The sequence below is a fragment of the Passer domesticus genome, chromosome 5, assembly GCF_036417665.1.
Source record: "Passer domesticus isolate bPasDom1 chromosome 5, bPasDom1.hap1, whole genome shotgun sequence".
Classification (NCBI taxonomy): domain Eukaryota; kingdom Metazoa; phylum Chordata; class Aves; order Passeriformes; family Passeridae; genus Passer; species Passer domesticus.
This window is the reverse complement of record NC_087478.1, coordinates 2,462,358-2,479,248: the sequence shown is the minus strand read 5'-3', so window position 1 is coordinate 2,479,248 and position 16,891 is coordinate 2,462,358. Positions and strand designations below refer to the sequence as shown.

Genomic DNA, 16,891 nt, shown 5'->3' with positions numbered 1-16,891 from the left:
ATGAATGCAAAGCAATGCACACAAGACAAAATAGCACTAACAAAACACACACAGCAGCAGCTCTAAATCAGCTGCTTCCATTAAGGAAAGAGATGCTGCATTCATTGTGGATAATTTTCCTGAAATGCCTACTTAGTGAAGGAAGGAAGCAGGAAAGCAAACAGGCTGCTGGGAAGCATTAAAATCTTAAAAAAGGAGAAAGTATCCTCATAAATCCAGCGTGCACATTCACGTTTGAGTGGCCACCTGCACTCCTGGCTATCTCATCCTCTCCAAGAAGCAATAAAAAACCTAAAGAAATCAGATGTGTTGGGTGAAAAGAGGCAGCTGAAGGGGACTCTGGAAACATCAAGCACCCAAAATGGTCCAGAAAAGATAAATAGGGAGTTCTCATTTTTCTCCCTGATGGTGGTCTTTAAGAATGTGTAAAATAAAGCAGTGCTGGGAAAAAAAAAAAAAAAAAAAAAAAAAAAAAAAACACCAAAAAAAAAAACCCCCAAAACCAAAAAAACAGCCATTAAATGTCTCATTTATGTCTGATTTCCCTAAAGCATTGATAGCAGTTTTTGGTGGATGATTTATGTTACAGATCTCCTCTGAGGGTGAGGGTTGTTAATATGCCAAAATGGCATTAGAGGGCAGTACAAGGCAACCTAACTGGAGTTTTTTGGGGTGGCTGTGAGAAACCAGCCTTTAGAACACCTGATGATCAGGACAACAGAGTGATTCCCACTCACACAAGCGGGAAATGGTGGGGATCAGCACGTGGCCAAAAGCAAAACCCGACGGCTGATCAGAGCAGTGTCAACCTGCCCAAAAAGTTGTTAAATCCCATTAAATGGTGGTTTCCAGCCAATGGTGGAGATCCCAAGCAGAGAACTAAGCCTGCTACACACCACACTTTTTGTGGTGACCCTGCCAGAGCCTCCAAACCTTTCTGGATTTGATTTTCCTTTTTTTTCCCCCCCCCAGAAAATGCTTGCTGTTATCCTGCCAGTGATCTTCAGCTTTGCCTACAGGGAAAATGAAATATGAAGAGGAAAGTCCCAGAGGAAGACTTGTCCTGGCTTGGGAAGATCAGCTTAGGTTTGCTGCCTTAAAAAAAACCCAAAACCCAAACTTCAGGCAGTAGCAACCTGAAGGAATTGAAAATGGTTAGAAAGGCATTTGAAATATTCTTTCTTCTGCTAAGGGAACAGCTGAAAATGTGACTGTGAAAGCGGTGAAGGAAACAGTGCCTTTTGCCATATATAGAATAACCCAAACCCCCAGAAAGTTGTGGGGGTTTTCCCCCTATTTTTTACTTGCTTCACAGTTTCACCTAGTTTCATATTTTGGCTGAGTTCTATAACTAAAATGAGTAAGAAATGTCTCAGAACAGAAACATTTCATCACAGATGAAGTTTCTAACACACATACTTCAATATTTTTGATGACAACTGAAAAAAACTCCATTGCTTTTGACACTGCACAGGGAGTGTTTTTGTTTGGCCAGCCATGGGAAAAAAAAACATACTTTAAATGTGGAAATGACCATTTTGTCCTACCACCATGGTCTCAAGCTTGTTTGAAGAAGTGAGAAAACATCAAAAACACAGCAGTGAAAATATTACACATGACTAGACTCAGTACAGATGGGATATCTGCCATCACTGAGGAAAAAAAAGGGTTGTGCTGCTTTGCTAGAGGAAGGATTTGGATGAGAAATTATTCAGAACTCCCCCGTGTTAGCCACAGTGGGTTTCTGTGCCAAAAATGCAGGTTTCTTACATGTTGAAAATGCCACTGCCTGAGAAAGTGGAGGGATTTCAGGAGGTTTGTCTTTTTGGAAATGCAGAAGAACCTGAATTGAAATGGACCTACAATGATGTGGATTAAGAAGATTTCCTGGGAGTTGGACTTAGTCAACCCTGCATGTCACTTCCAGCATAAAATGTTCTATGATTCTGTGATTTTATGAAAATGAGAGGGATGGGGGGAGTTAAACCTCTGTTGTATTGGTCACCAGTTTTAAAACTAATAACTGAGAAAGGCACTGCAAGCCAAAGCAAACAGTGAAGGAGGGTTTGGAAGTGGAGTAGAAAATCAGATTTACAAACATCTGAATGAAAGCTCTATCCAAATTTACGGGTAGTCTTTTTGGACTGAAATAAAATTCTGGATATGAGATTAAATTCTAAGAACTGTGGGTTGTTATCGAGCAGAGCGACACAGCTCTGGAAATGCCTCTGCTGTGATGATTCACAGATAGGTGAGGTTACCCTTCCGCTTGCTCAAGATTTATATCAACTTCTTATTAACCACTGTTTTTAGCCCAAAACAGCTGAGTCCAAGAACTTGAAGTTCAAAGACAATTCTCTGATATCCTGTCGTGGTGGCTGTCACGACATTCTTGGTATAATCAGAACTATTTGGTGTTAGAAACACATTAATGGGCACTGAGATGCTCATGGACAGTAACAGATTGCCCAGAGAGGTTGTGCAGTCTCCATCCTTGGAGGTTTGCGAGGCCAAGTGAAAAAATCCAGGTGGGATCTCATTGTCAGCCTTGTTTCCAATCTGAACTGTTTGATGAATCTGTGATTATTTCTATGGCTTTGTTGCTTGCTGTATTTCTTCAGAGAGATGAAAGAGAAGATTTAGCCTCCAGACTTGCTCTGGATTTATTTTCCAAGTGCTCTGACCACTGGGAAAATGTCAAAAGGAGTTCTCCTCCATTAGGGATCCCCAGCTTTTAAAGAGAAATCCAGCTTCTTTTCCATGCAGAATTTTGTGCTGGGACATGGTCTTGTCTGTCTTTTTGTGTGGATTTCTTCCCATGTGGATCAAGTCCAGTGGCATTGATATTCCAGGTGAATTTTTGAAGCTAAGACAGATGTTCAGAATCTGTTGAATGAAGAAAGGCTGCTGTAGGGTAGTTGTAGAGGACTTACATGCCAGCCCTTCCAGATGTTTCTGCCACAGAGGTGTGTGATGCCAACAGAGACAGGAACACTGGAGCATCCTCATCCCTGACCAGTCAGGTCTAAGGGATATGACTCTGGTTTAGGATTTGGAACTTCCTCAAACCCCAAGCAGCATTTTCCAGCTGTTTAGAAGTTAGACTTTTCACCTCACAAGAGGACCATATATATGGATATATGGACACAGGGATGTTGTCTTATACAATTAGAATATAATTAATCTCATCAATTTTTATCTTTCTAAAATTGAGATGCCTAATATGTTTTCAAGCATAGGCTGTGGCCAGGTGGTCAGTCATCTCTAGAACACAATCCTTGGATCAGCACTTTCCTAATTTACTGAAACAATTTCCATATTCCACTTTATATCCTAGGACTTATTTTTGGTCATAGTTTTAATTTTATGAAAATACATATATGCTTGCCATGCAGTTTTTGATATCTCTACAATTCACAAGACACTGCTTAAGTAAGAAACAAAGAGCTGTGTGTTTATTCTGAGTGTATATCTCATTCAAGACAGAAAAGCTTTTATATGTTATAAAGCAACCTAATGACTGGAAGTTAAAACAAGATTAGGAACAAAGGCTGATTATTCTGCATTTTTCTGGGCAGGATTTCTTGCCTCTTCCTTCAAAAATATTATCCTGAAAAAGACCTGATACTGAACTGCCCTGATGGGTAATGTAGCCTGGTCTGTCAACTCTTATATTTCTTAAAAAAACAAAAGCAGTGTAGCCAGAGATAGAGGACTCTAAAGTCCTTGATGATCTGATCCCACCATGGATCATGGAAGGCAAATGATGGAAATTGAACACTGGGATTTCATCTTTTTCAGCCTGACAGTGTTCACCACGTGCCTTGTTTTTCCTTCTGCACTCATTCTAATGCCTTAACCATAAACGAGCAATGGCCAGGTGTGAGCATTGTTCATCCTTTTGTTCCTGAAAAACAAGGAAGACATAAAAAGAAAACCACCCCAAACCTACTCTTCAGGTAAACAGCATTATCTCCACCATCAGACCAGACCACATGTACGTAAAAGGATGTGTTATCAAAAATATCTGTAATGGTGACCTTAAAAAAGTACAAGCAGTGCTAATGAATTTCTTGTTATTTTAGAAAGGGACTTTCTTCTCCGTTGGTGCAGAGAGCTTCCTGAAGCAAAAACAAATGAATCTTTTCTCTCTTTCTTTTTAAATGTAAGGTAGAAACATTTTGACTAAATTTCTGCTCTGTTGTTTTCTAGTTATTCAGAGTTAGGAGGAGGTGTTATCAATGATCCTTTAGCCCAGAAAAGAGAAGGGTCTTGGGAGAACTTCAGACACCTTTCAGTATCGAAGCAATCTCCAAGAGAGATGGAAAGGGACTTGGTATGAGGGCATGGAGTGACAGAACAAGGGGGGATGGCTTTAACCTGACAGAGGACAGCATTAGACTGGATATCAGGAAGAAATTCTTTACTGTGTGTGTAGTGAGCTCTGACACAGATATTCCAGAGAAGCTGTGGCTGGCCCATCTCTGGAAATGTTCAAGGTCAGGTTGGACAGGACTTGGAGCAACCTGGGATAGTGGAAGGTGTCCCTGCCCATGGCAGGGGGATGGAGCAAAGTGATCTTTAAAGTCTCTTCCAACCCAAATGATTCTGTGATTCTAAGACAGATTCCTGTCTTGGCTCAAAGACTGCACATGGCATCAAGCAGGAGAACACAGAGACATCTCTGCAGTTAACATGAAGGTTTTTGTCAAGAATTTATTGTAATCAAGAGTTTATAGGTGTTGGGCAAGGGGAACAGCAAGGAAGTGACTTGCCCATCCACATTTGGAGTTAGTGGAGGAGCCAAAATTAGAACAAGGTGCTCTTAGCTGTCTCCCCAGATGGTGAGAGTTATCAATTAGTTCAAGATTTAAGGCAATTAACAAAATTACAGAGGACATGCACCCAGTGGTAGCCAATTCCAATACCCTTTTGACCACACTGATGGACGAATTAGGGTGGTTTACTGTTGTAGACCTGAAGGATGCCTTTTTCTGCATTCCTGTGCACAAAACCTGCCAAGATATAACCCAAAATATAAAGTGTTAGCAAATTCTCTTCACAAAAGACAAAACAATAACTTTCCAGCCTGAGAACAAAGGACTCCGCTGCAGCTTCAGGCCTAAAAAGTGTAAACAACAGTGAATTGGGGAGAACAATCTGGGAGGATGGGACTGCATAAACTGAAGCTGTAATTGGACAATTAACCCCAACATGTAAATGGACCAAAACTTATTAAAGTGTGAAAACCCATGTCTGGTCATCCATCTTGGATGTAGCCACAACCAGGCTCTTGTACTGCTCAAGGTGTATCCTTTGAAGGCCTTTTAAATAAATGCTTACTTTATTCCTTTAACTCTGTCTAGCCTCTGTTCCAGGCAGCCTCTCAAGGCATCATGGGCTCCTTCTGGTGCTTGTTGCCTTTGGCAGCTGGTCCTTCTCATGAAGCTCTCCCTCTCTTAGCTCCTCTGGTTTCCCATGTAGTGGAATTTCCCATTTGTTGGTTATGATTTCTCATTTCAAAGCTCCACACTGGAGCTGGATGTTGTCAGAATGGAGCATTCCAAGGGCAGAGCCAGGCTGTGCCACCATGGGGAGCTCACAGCAATGCCTGTGACAATCAGTGAGTGCCAGCAGCTCTGCTCAGACAATGTCACTTTTTGGGGAGTGTGAGAAGCTGAGGTTTGGCTGTGCATGGACATTTGAGATGCCACAGCAACCAGGATGCAAACCCAGTTGCATTAAATGGGTGAAGTTACTGTCTTTGTACAAATATTTAATTTTTGAATTTTCTTGATCCCATTAAAGAGGGGTGATACGGATGTAATCATCTTGGTGAATACTGAACAGCCAAGCAGGTAGATACTATAATTCTATTATGATTTATTTTTTCATATTATCTTTCATCTATTCTTTTATAGTCTAAGCTGCACATATCTGGCAGAGCATCTGGAGTACTTTCCACTTCTAACTTTAAACGACCTGACAAAAACACTCCAAACTGGGGAAGCTCAGTGTCTGTCTTTTATTAGTCACATCACATATTCAGGTTTTCCACTTGCTCACTGTGAAAACGGCTAATGAGATGTTTTTTGAGTGCTATGCTTTGTATCATGCAGGTGACAGATACAATGAAGATGGTCATGAGGGCATCTGAGCGAGGGGCAGTCTGGCTGATAGGAAGTAAATCAGCCCTGGAAATTGTCCTCTCTTTGTTCCTTCAACACAAGTGACATCAGCCTCTGTGGGGCATGGGGACATGTGAGACTCTACCCAAAATATTCTCACTTTCAAAGACTTACTTAATAATTCCCTATATTAAAAGTAAGTCAAACTCAAGATGAGGGAATGTTGATCTCTACAAATAGAAACTAGGAATAAAAAAAATTAGGAGCTGGAACCATCCACCTGAGGACAGAGCCTAAAATTATAAGATTGTTTAATGCCTTCTTCAGAGGACTGTATAGGGTTATGGTTATCACCATGCAGGGATCAAAATAGACAGGACTTCAGAAGGGCTGAACTGTGATAATCAGAGGTATCAATAGAGAAGAGGGCAAGTGTACATCCAGGAGAGATATAAAAGATCCCTCATGCTGTTTTTTTATCTGATTTCCTGCCTGCAGTGTCACTGTACCCTTTCAAAGCACAAGACCAGCCCATAGATGGTGGAATTCTGCTGGATAAAGGTGACCTCCAGCAAAATTTGCACAGTTGGTACAGTTGGTAAATACAATCAGATTCTAAGCTAATTGCACTCACTGTGTGAGCTCAGCATTTTGGGGTAAGGACCCCTTTTCAGCACTGAATGTCCTTAAGTTACAGTGAGCTTTGTCCTGATCTCTGGGAGAAAGTTTGAGGCCATTTGCCCCACATGAATGATTCCTCTGCAACCTCCAAAGCCATCCACCACGTAGTTCCCTCAGTTGGACAGATGCAGGTGATGAAATAAGTTCTGGCTATAAAATGTGCACAGTTTCATTCCTTAGGGTCAGAGGAGAACTTCCTCAGGACAAGAGTACTTGTGTTGAACAGCCTGATAAATAGCTGCTGTTTTTTTGGAAGAACAGTTCCAGGGTATGAAATATGATCTGATTTATGGAAATAACTCCTGTATTTCATTAGCATGTTTTACAGTCAGCTTGATCCTGTTCTAGGTCACCTTCCTCTTTCCTTTTCCTCTCAGCAGTAGAGAGGCATTGACCATCAGAGGCCCTGAACAGAACAGAACAGGTGTTTGGACTCATGTGGACACCTTGGACCTTTCCATACTACAGATTTGCCAGCTGCAGTCCATTACTTTCACCTTTAATTGCATTACCCTTCAAGACTGAAATTGTCTAGAATCCAGGCCCAAACCTGCTGTGCTCCAGCATTTATAAACTGTGCACAAGAGTCAGAAAGATGGTGAGGCTGGTGACAGGGTCTGGATCCAGGATAACTGACAAATTTCTGGCTCATCTGATTGAAAACATTAAACCTGGTGGTAAGGAAGTTGTTTTTGCCGAGGTCTCTAAGCACTGGGAGACTGTTATGGACACCAAAGCAACACAGGGCAATGTTTGGTGCTAATTATAGCAGGCAGAGTTTGTTCCTGGCAATTGAGTGCCAGCTGGGAGGTTTGGTGGGTATCCTCAAACCAAATGTGTCATCTGCAGCATTTGGGTGTTCACAGCCAGTGCAGTGAAGCAGCCACTTGACAGTGGAGCTCATTTCACCCCAATGCAGGCATCAGAAATAGGTCATCTGAGCTGCTGCTTCTCCTCTCCTTTCACTGTGGCAGCAGACGGGTGACTAACTCAAAAGTCTGTGTCTACACCAACATCTCATTAACTGACAAAATGTGAAAACCACCTTGTTGATCCAAAATTCTTTTCTCATCTTGTCTCAGCAGTTGAGCTCCCTCAGGAGAAAGACACAATGTACCCTGGAATCCTCACAGGCCTTTCAAGTTACTCAGAGCTTTGCACCTCGATCATCCATCATCTCATGGTCAGGGAAACCTTAGAGCAGCATTCCAGTATCTAAAGGAGGCTCACAAGGGGGCTGAAGAGGCAATTCTCACAAGGTATGGAGTGATAGGACAAGGGGAAATGGCCTTAAGCCAAAGGACAGTTAAGTTGGATTGATATTAGGAAGAACTTCTTTACTGTGAAGGTGGTGAAGCACTGGAACAGGATTCTTTTGACTCCCCATCCCTGGAGGTGTTCAAGGCCCAGTTGGACAGGGCTTGGAGCAACCTGGGGTAGTGGAAGGTGGCACTACCCACAACAGGGAGGTGGAAATGGGATGATCTTTAAGGTGCCTTTCAACCCAAACCATTGTGTGACTCTATAATTGCATAATTTGATAATCCAAAGATCCCATCCCCACCCCACCCTTCTCCACTGCACAAATAGTGCTCGGTCAATGAAAATGGTTTTAGGTTAACTGCACCAAAACAGGCCATGGAGATCTGACCCAATGGAAAGGGTACCCACCAGTGAGCTGTTTTTTTAATATCTCACCTATAATTTTCTGTCTTCGAGTGTCCAGCTCTGCTGAACATCAGTGCTCCCTCATTAATTCATAATTATCCCATTTTAGTTTGCCTCATCTACAACTACTTGAATACTGGTGTCACTGGAGTATTTGAGGACCACTGAACATACATTAGAGAAATGCCCTACAAAAAATCCTACAGCAATCACAGGAAATCATGGTTTCAAAATTCTGTCCCAAATCATCAGGTCTGACTTCTGTAACAAATCTCAGCCTGAGTTACTCTGGCAATAATTGGAAGGATTGTACTTAATTCTGTAAGAAGAGGATTTGGGATTCATCACAAAGATGTTGAACAAAGTCCTGAGCCTCACTAGAAGCAAAGAAACAAGGCATGAACCCTTATTCTGCACTGAATGAAAGGGTCAGGTTGAATAATTTCTGCTCAAGAAGGAAAAACTCCTATTATTTTCTGTTTCTTTAGCCTGGCTAAAGCAAAATGCATTCTGAGCTTTCTACACAGCTTTTCATTTTCTCACTCCGTACTTGTTTCCTGAGTACCACACCAATTTTTACACTTGAACACCAACTTTTCTTGGATAGTGGATAGATCTAGAAATTTTCCAAGTTACTCAAGCTGAAGAACTTCTCTAAATAGTTCCCACTACTATTTGCATTTAGAACTTCTAATTTTTTGCATTTCTATAAGTAATCTTCAAAATCCATCCAGCTCAGAAGGTTTTTTTTCACTCCCAGGGTAAGGCACTACATTAGGGTCTAGGACCTGAAATGAAACTGTTTGCTTTTAATTTCTGTGGCAGGGAATTTAGCCCCAGTTCTTGGAACATCTACATCAGCTTCCTATGAAGTGGTAAATTCACAGCTGACTCAACAAAATTCATGAAGATAAGATTAACTGTGCTTTTACTGAACTAAAGGAAGGCACTGAGCTCTGCCTTTCTAAACAGAAGCATCTACCCAGCCCATGAAGGTAAAGAAGATGCAGAAAGGTGCCTTCTGACATGCAGCAGAAAGATTTCCAATGGTGATCTTCAACCATGGGAAGTTCACTTGGCAATTTAAGGGCCAAAGGTGGAATGGCAATAGTGGGATGTGCCAAACTGAGCATTGAAACTTGCTCACATTTTTAGATGCCTCTGATAAAGGGGATGTGCCCTATTTAAATAGTCCCTAGACTCCAGTGCTGGAAGGAGATTTGAGGGTTCATCTAGTCCATGCCTAGATGATCTTCATCACTACCACTGCTAAGGCTCTTACCTTGTCCCCTTCTCCATCATCATTCCTCAGACATCTTCAAGTTATTTGGTTCTTTCTTTTGGAAAAGGTTTTCTAGACCCTTTTCTCATTCCCACTGCTGCTCCACGCTTTTCTCAGTGTGCAGTGCCCACAAGTAGGGGCAGCATCCTCCATGGCTTCACTGTCACAACACAAAACAAGGGATTTCTTTGCATGTGCTGCACAGTTCAGGGTTAGATTTAAGTTTTTAATGTATGGCATTGCCAGCTGGTCTTCATCATCAGGGAACTGCTGGAAATACTGAATAACCAAAGACTCACCTTTCAGTGCATCCTTCTCTTCTGGCAGTTAATCAGTGCCTCTCAATATGACCTTCCATTTGACACAGTTTTGAACCATTTTAAGGGCACTTTTCAGGGATTTTCCAATAAATTTCATACTGACTTCATAATTCATCTAGATTATATTTCCATAACTTTACAGATAGTATAAAAATTATTACTGAAATCAAGCAAAGAAATGGTATTTTGGGTAAGAAGCTTACTGCAGGGTTAAATAGACTTGATTTACTATAACTTCCTGGTAATAAAAGAAGAGGAGGAGCAAATATGACCATGCAATAATACACTTCATTTTCCAGTTTCTTTTTTTTTTTCCCTCAGGCCAAGGGAATGGTGATTGCAAATAAGAATAGGAAGGAATTTATCTGTACTACTCAGCTGTATTTGCATGGGGAAGTATTAAGGAACCCAGTCTAGGCACTGGTGTGTTAAGAACTCACTACATGGAAACTAAAGAGTTTTTCATATTCCTCACATATTTATCTCACAACTCAGCATCAAAGAAAGGAACAGTTAATATTAGCCATGATGACCCATATCCAGGATGTTTGGCAGAAAAGACTGTTCTCAGTCACTAAACAATCAATTTAAATTCTGTTTTCAAAGTCAGTATGGATTTTCAGGATGGATTTGTCTCATCCAGCTGAGGCTACCTAGAAGACCTGTTGTGCTGGTTTAACAGTTGCATGCAGATGGAAGGGAGAGAAGGAGAGAAGATAACAGTGACTCATCTGGTGGATGTAGATGTTCAGAAGACGAGGTGAGTCACTCTCTGGATGCCCTTATTGACTGTCCACTGACTCAAGGGGGAACTTTAACAACTGTACTGACCACACAACTCTTGAGCTGAACCCTGTGGACATGGTAAAGATGCTCCACTTAAGGCCTGAAATTTGTATGCCTTGCGTCAGCTCCATCTCACTTTTATGGGAAATAAAAAGTGATTAAAACCTGTTTGACCTTTATAGATAATTAGGGTGGATGAAATTTTTCTCATGATAATTTTGAGGAGGTGGTATAATCAGGCTTCCCCAAACCTCTGCCCTGCAGCAGAGCTGGATGCTGCTGTGGAAGTTGGGAAGGGCCCTTGTGGGTGCAGTGTGAGTTCACAACCCCCTTTACTGTGATTTTAAGGATGGATAAGCAATATGCTGATTAACAGAGTTTAAGTAGCTGCTAGAGCCACCCCCACACCCTCCCTGGGAAGGTCCATATGAAACATTATTCCCTTGAATACAGGACTCACATAAGAGTGATTAACAGCAGAAAAGTTGAATAAAACACAAAGATTGCTTATTTCAGTGAGTTACATGGATGCTTACAGCTGCTTTAAAATGGGAAGAGCTGCAGTAAGATCAGTGTTACCCTTTCTTCAAGCTGGCTGAGAGAAGGAAAGGACAGTCCTCCAGACCAAATGAGTTTGTGCAGAGTTTTAAAAGCACTTACAGGATTTCAAAAAGCCCTTGTTAAACCTAGACCTAGGAAGGCTGTAGCTGTGTTTGTGGTTTACTCCATGGCAACTCCATTCCTGTACTTGTGATCTTGTGATACTGAATAAAAATAATCTTTATAATCTTGTCTGTGGTGGCCTCAGCTACGTGACAGACTCTTTTCCTCCCAGCTCTCTGCTGAAACAGACGATTTATCTGAGTAGCAAAACTCTGCTAATCAATGGAGGAAAATCAAGGAGCAACAGTATCCCAGCACTTTCCTTCTACATCTTCCTTAATTCTCAAGATGCCTTTTTTTTCTTCCTCCACCACTGCCCAGATACCCACTGAGTTTTCACAGCACCTCCTGTCCTTTATTGTCACACCTAATTCTGTTGCTAACATCTTATGTTGATAATCAAAATTATAATGCTAGTTATGTTTTTTTTCTCATAAACACCAATTTTTATCTGTGCCTGGGTGCCTTTTCCTCCTTGCTGGGTCTCTCTGCTCTCACTCTCCCCTTCTCTACCTTGCTGTACTTTGGGTCTGTTCCTTGCAGAATCTGCACTGGGTTGGGTTTGTGGTTTTTTTGGTGGTGGGTTTTTTCTTTTCTCTCTCTCTCTCTTTTTTTTTTTTTTTTTTTTTTTTTTTTTTTTTTTTTTTTTTTTGTAGAATCATTCAGCAAACTGACCTACTTCCAAAGCTGATCTGGCTAATTCCTCTCACAAACCATAACTGTTTTTTCTGACCTTTAAGAGATGTAAATGCTGAGTTACAGGTCTTTCTCATGCAATCTGTGTTTGTAGCAATGAGCCACCTGAAGTCACCATTCATTCCAGTACAATTGACTGTACTTTCCATTTATTCCTGGATAAAAACTCACCTTTTCTGATACAACCTTAGTGGCTGTTACTCACCTGTGCTGAGGTTTGCTACCTGAAAACAAATGGCTTAATGAAAGATTGAGCTGGAGGACTGCAGAAAACATTCCTCATCTGTGTCCATCATTAAAATAGCCGTGGAACTAAAAAGTTAGACCAAGCAAGAAATTGAAGCAGATGTTGGCAAGTAAATCCCTTCACCTCAAAAGAACAGACCCTGTGTTTAGTAAGGAAAGGATAAAAAGTTTGGGATTTCATTCCAGGCAACATAATAAATATGTTTTACCAGTCCCAATGACTGCAGGGTTCATGCAGTTACATATCTCATGGCATCTTGGAAAAAGGTGAAGGATTGGGTTCTAAGACTTTCAGACAGAATTTTCAGGAGTGAAACTCTCTTAAGTCCTTCATATGGCTTTGGCATGAGCTTTTCCTGTTACACTGTTAAATATGGAAGATGATTTGATACTGAAGCAAAGTTAGTAAATACTGTGGAGTGTGAAGCAGCCCCGGGGTGAGCAGAGCATTTTACCCACAGCAGTTGCTTCACAAATCTTACTTGTTCTCCATGCCCTGTTGCATTTGGATTTGAGAAGTAATCTCCTGGCAAAGCCTCGCAGCTGGCAAACCCTGCAGGAGGATTTGTCACCTGCATCACAAAGCTGCACAAAATCTCTCATGGAAAGAGCAAAGGGAAATTTATCAGGAGAAAGGTGGCAGACTGATGGGTACAGCCACAGCAGCAGTTAAAAATGTATCACATCTATTCCTTAGCTTGCCTGTTAAGATTTAATTCATTGGGAATTTATAAAGGCGAAATAAATGCTGAGCATGTAATAATCATGATAGAATACCACAGATAGTTTAAATCAGTTTTCTTCTATAGTTTATCCCAACTAATTCTCTATTTATTAACAGAAAATAGTTTCTGTGAAAATGACTGAAGAAAAGCTACATAAAGTGTGATACTTCCTTGGTAATTTCCATTTTTGCAAAAATTTCACTGAAGTATGTCACACCCAGACAATTTAGGAGCAAGGGAAACCTTTCCAAACCTGGGAGCCTCACTGTCATGGTTTTTTTGTTTTTTTTTTTTTAAATCAAGCTGTTCATCCTTCAGGAGCTCAGCTGTGATTCAGAGAAACTGCACACATGCTTCCATCCAACCCAAATGCAGTATGGCTTTATCACCACTAACAGAAGACCTCTGAAACCCAAAAGGATAAGCCATGGAACCTTTTCTTTGCTGGTAGAGCCCACAGAGGTTGTCTGAGATCCATTGTCACACACCACACATCTATTCCACAGCCCTGGTTCCCTCTCTAATACCTCTTCAGCCACAGATTTGGGGCTGAGTGCCTGAACAAACCTATTGAAGTCTTCCTGCTTCTACTGACCTCAGCTGTAGTGAAATGTGAAAGAGCTCTGGAGCCAGGAGCTCTGATGTGTCAAACCACTTCCTATACACAATGGCACGCTCTGCCACAGCGAGCATTGAGTTTGGTTTCCTGGATAACAGACTAATACTTGAACAGAAAGCAGCCTTTGTTCTTTCCCGTGGAGCCAGCAAAACAATGATTTGCTGACCAAAGCCCTCGCTGCACACGTGGGGGATGCTCCCAGACAGCTTCATCAGGCAGTAATCAGCTCCTTGGCTTAGCTGGCAACAGCTCATCACTTCTGAGAAACTTCACCATCCTCAGAGGTGTGGAGAAAAGATGGGGACAAGTCCCATGGAGACCAAGTGGCTTTTGATGTGGCTCTTGCTTGGATTTGTCAAGGGGAACGGGCCAGGTAAAAGACTCTTTTTGCCTTTTGGGGAGGGAAAAAATGATTTGGGTTTTTTGGTGGCTGAAGAGGGTGTTCACAACATTCTTTCAGCAAAGGAAAGATGCTAAGGAGCTTAAGGAATTTATTATTCTAAGGAAATGAGAGAAATGGGTTCTGTGCCCACAAGCTGTCAACTGCAGAAAATCCAGAGCTTTAGAGGATATTTTTTGTGTGACTAATGTATGTATCCTCCAACCCATCACTGGAACAGTGGGCAGATCAAAGCAGCCTGAGGCAGCCCTTTGATTTTCCTTTTTCCATTTTGCTTGTAAGTTTAGGAAACAAAAATAGACACTGAAATGCCAGCATCCCTGTAGGTAAAATTGATGGCAATGCTATTAGTTAAAAGGTACCATCCAAATTTGCTATGGGTACTATAGATATGAAATATTTTTTCAGCCATGCCTCTCAATCAGCAGTGCCTGTAAACTGTGAATGGAGACAGCTAATCCAATTCAGCATGATTTTGCACATTTATAAATGGTGACACTGCTTAGATTTGGCTTATTTATTGTGACAAGTGTGTGCATTGAGAAATGGTCTGGTGATGCATTACTGTATTTAAATTTAAACTGCTTTGTTCAAAGGCAGGGAAAAAAAAAAAAAAAAAAACCAAAAAACCCTTCCATTCTCAGTGCTCCATAAATGTGATATTTCTTTCCGTGTCTGATGATGATGTCCAGGCTGAGAGGTATGAACAGACACAGCCTAAGGCAGGCTCTCAGATATGCTGGTGCTGTAACTGCTGATGGATCATCCTTAGCAGGGCTGGGAATTTTCCTCAGGGCTGGCCATCTCAAGGGAGGAGTGTGTTGCTAATGACTGAACTGATGAATGCAGGAAGGACCTTCACAAACAGTTGAAGCTCCAAGTGATTTTATTCTCATTATTTTGCCAGTAAATGCTGCACCTTCTCCTTTCACTGCCAGGTGAGGAAGCAGAGCCCATGGGAAGTGTTTGGTGCTGCGTGCAGGAGCAGCACCACGAGCTGCTCAGCCAGAGATGTGTCAGTGGGATCAGTTCTGGGATGAGTCAGGTCCCCCAGATCACACTTTCTGTATTACTCTGCCTGGAACATGTTATGAAATTTCTTTCTGGCAGTTCTCGTTTATCAGAAACCTTTCTGGTTTTTTGGAAAAAAAATTGAGGGGTGTCAGAGCAGTTGCATTTTATGCTATTTCATGCAATTTTATTCACTGCTGAATGAATTAATGCACAGGATTGCATTCCCCACTGTATCTCTAAGCTCTTCTTTCCTCAGCTTCCTGTACTTATTTTCAATGTCTCTCCCCATGTTTAAACATAATATTTATATATATATATTTGTAATTTCTCCCTGCAAATAATATGCTAAGGTAGAAACACCACCTTTTACCAATTTAGGGATTTTTAATCATGGAAACACTTAAGGGATTGTGGCTGTAAGACCTGTTGGTTTAATTCCTTAGGGGGATCAACAAGGAGACCTGGGAATAGACATAAGCAAAGCAAAGGGAAAGGAGCTGGGTCAAACTGGTCAAAAATCAACCAGGCCTCAGCACATACAGTGCTTTTTTTATTATTTTGCCTTAGTATTTTCAGCTCGTCCCAGCACTGCAAGTTCAGTTTTGTAAATACATCCATTCCTAGATGGTGTTTGTCAAAATGCACTATCAGGAATAAATATAATTAGAGGGAGAAGGAAATAAAAACCATTTGTTTTACAGAACAACTTCACTGAGAGGTCTCAAAGTGTTTTGAGAGGGAAAAGTCCTGGGGGACTGGGGAAGTTAAGGCATGGGATGATTATTCATTTAATAAAAATTAAACTACACCTTAGTGTTGAAAAGAAGAGAAATGCTGGTTTTCCTGTGAAGAGCATCACATTTATCTCCTTTATTCTGCACAGCATCAGTGCCTAGAAGATGCAGGCATGGTTGAAGCCTGAAGTGAGGGTCAAACACAAGGTAAAAGCTGGTTTGTGCTCCTACAACCTTTCCATCTTGCTGTTCATCATACAGGAATACACTGAACAGATTTGTAACTTAAACCTGGAAAGGATTGAAACTCACAAAAGAAAGAAATTCATTCAAGTGAATTTCATTCACACAAGATGGGTACCAGATCTCAGTCATGTAAATGAGAGGAATTTCTTTCCCATTATACTTGCATATTAGTGGATTTGAAATGCAATGCAGAATACATTAAAGTTGTCAAACACAGACAAGTGATTGTTGTAAGGTCAACTAGAGAGCAAATACCTTTATAAACCTTTCAGCTACAGTGCCCTTCAGCAACAAAGGGCTCAATACACAGCTACAATTAAAAAAGAAGTAAAAACATGTTTTTAAAGTGTGATCCTTCTGAGGAAAAGCAGATATTATAGACAGATAGAGATCCTGCAGTACCTGCTTCTTCAGCTGGAGGAATTATGTCCTTTTTCCTTTTATTGCAGAAAAAAATCCACTCTTTATCTACTTCTAGAAAGACACTGCTGCTGACTTTGCTCACTGTTGCCTTCAGATTGTTGTTATTTTGGTCTCCCTACCTCCTCAGTGTTCAGCTTTGTCTGCCCTGTTCTCCCTGTTGCATTAATGCTATCTTCAGAGCCCAGCTTCTGGATATTTTCTACCCACGGATTCCATTCCCTGACCTTGGTCCTGAATTTTGGAACAACGTGGCTCACTGA

At 41.2% G+C, this 16,891-nt stretch overlaps 1 protein-coding gene across 2 annotated transcripts in view; it reads left to right on the top strand.

The window, feature by feature from the left end:
• LOC135301528 (interleukin-2 receptor subunit alpha-like) overlaps positions 1-16,891 on the top strand; it is a 37,349-nt gene that overhangs the window by 3,182 nt on the left and 17,276 nt on the right. For both annotated transcript variants that reach the window (XR_010363277.1, XM_064421696.1), the window contains exons 2-3: positions 973-10,839; positions 13,499-14,187. Coding sequence is in view for 1 of the 2 variants with exons in the window: in XM_064421696.1 (XP_064277766.1) it covers positions 14,112-14,187 (76 nt within the window). In the remaining variant the exon portion in view is untranslated. The remainder of the gene's footprint in view (positions 1-972; positions 10,840-13,498; positions 14,188-16,891) is intronic.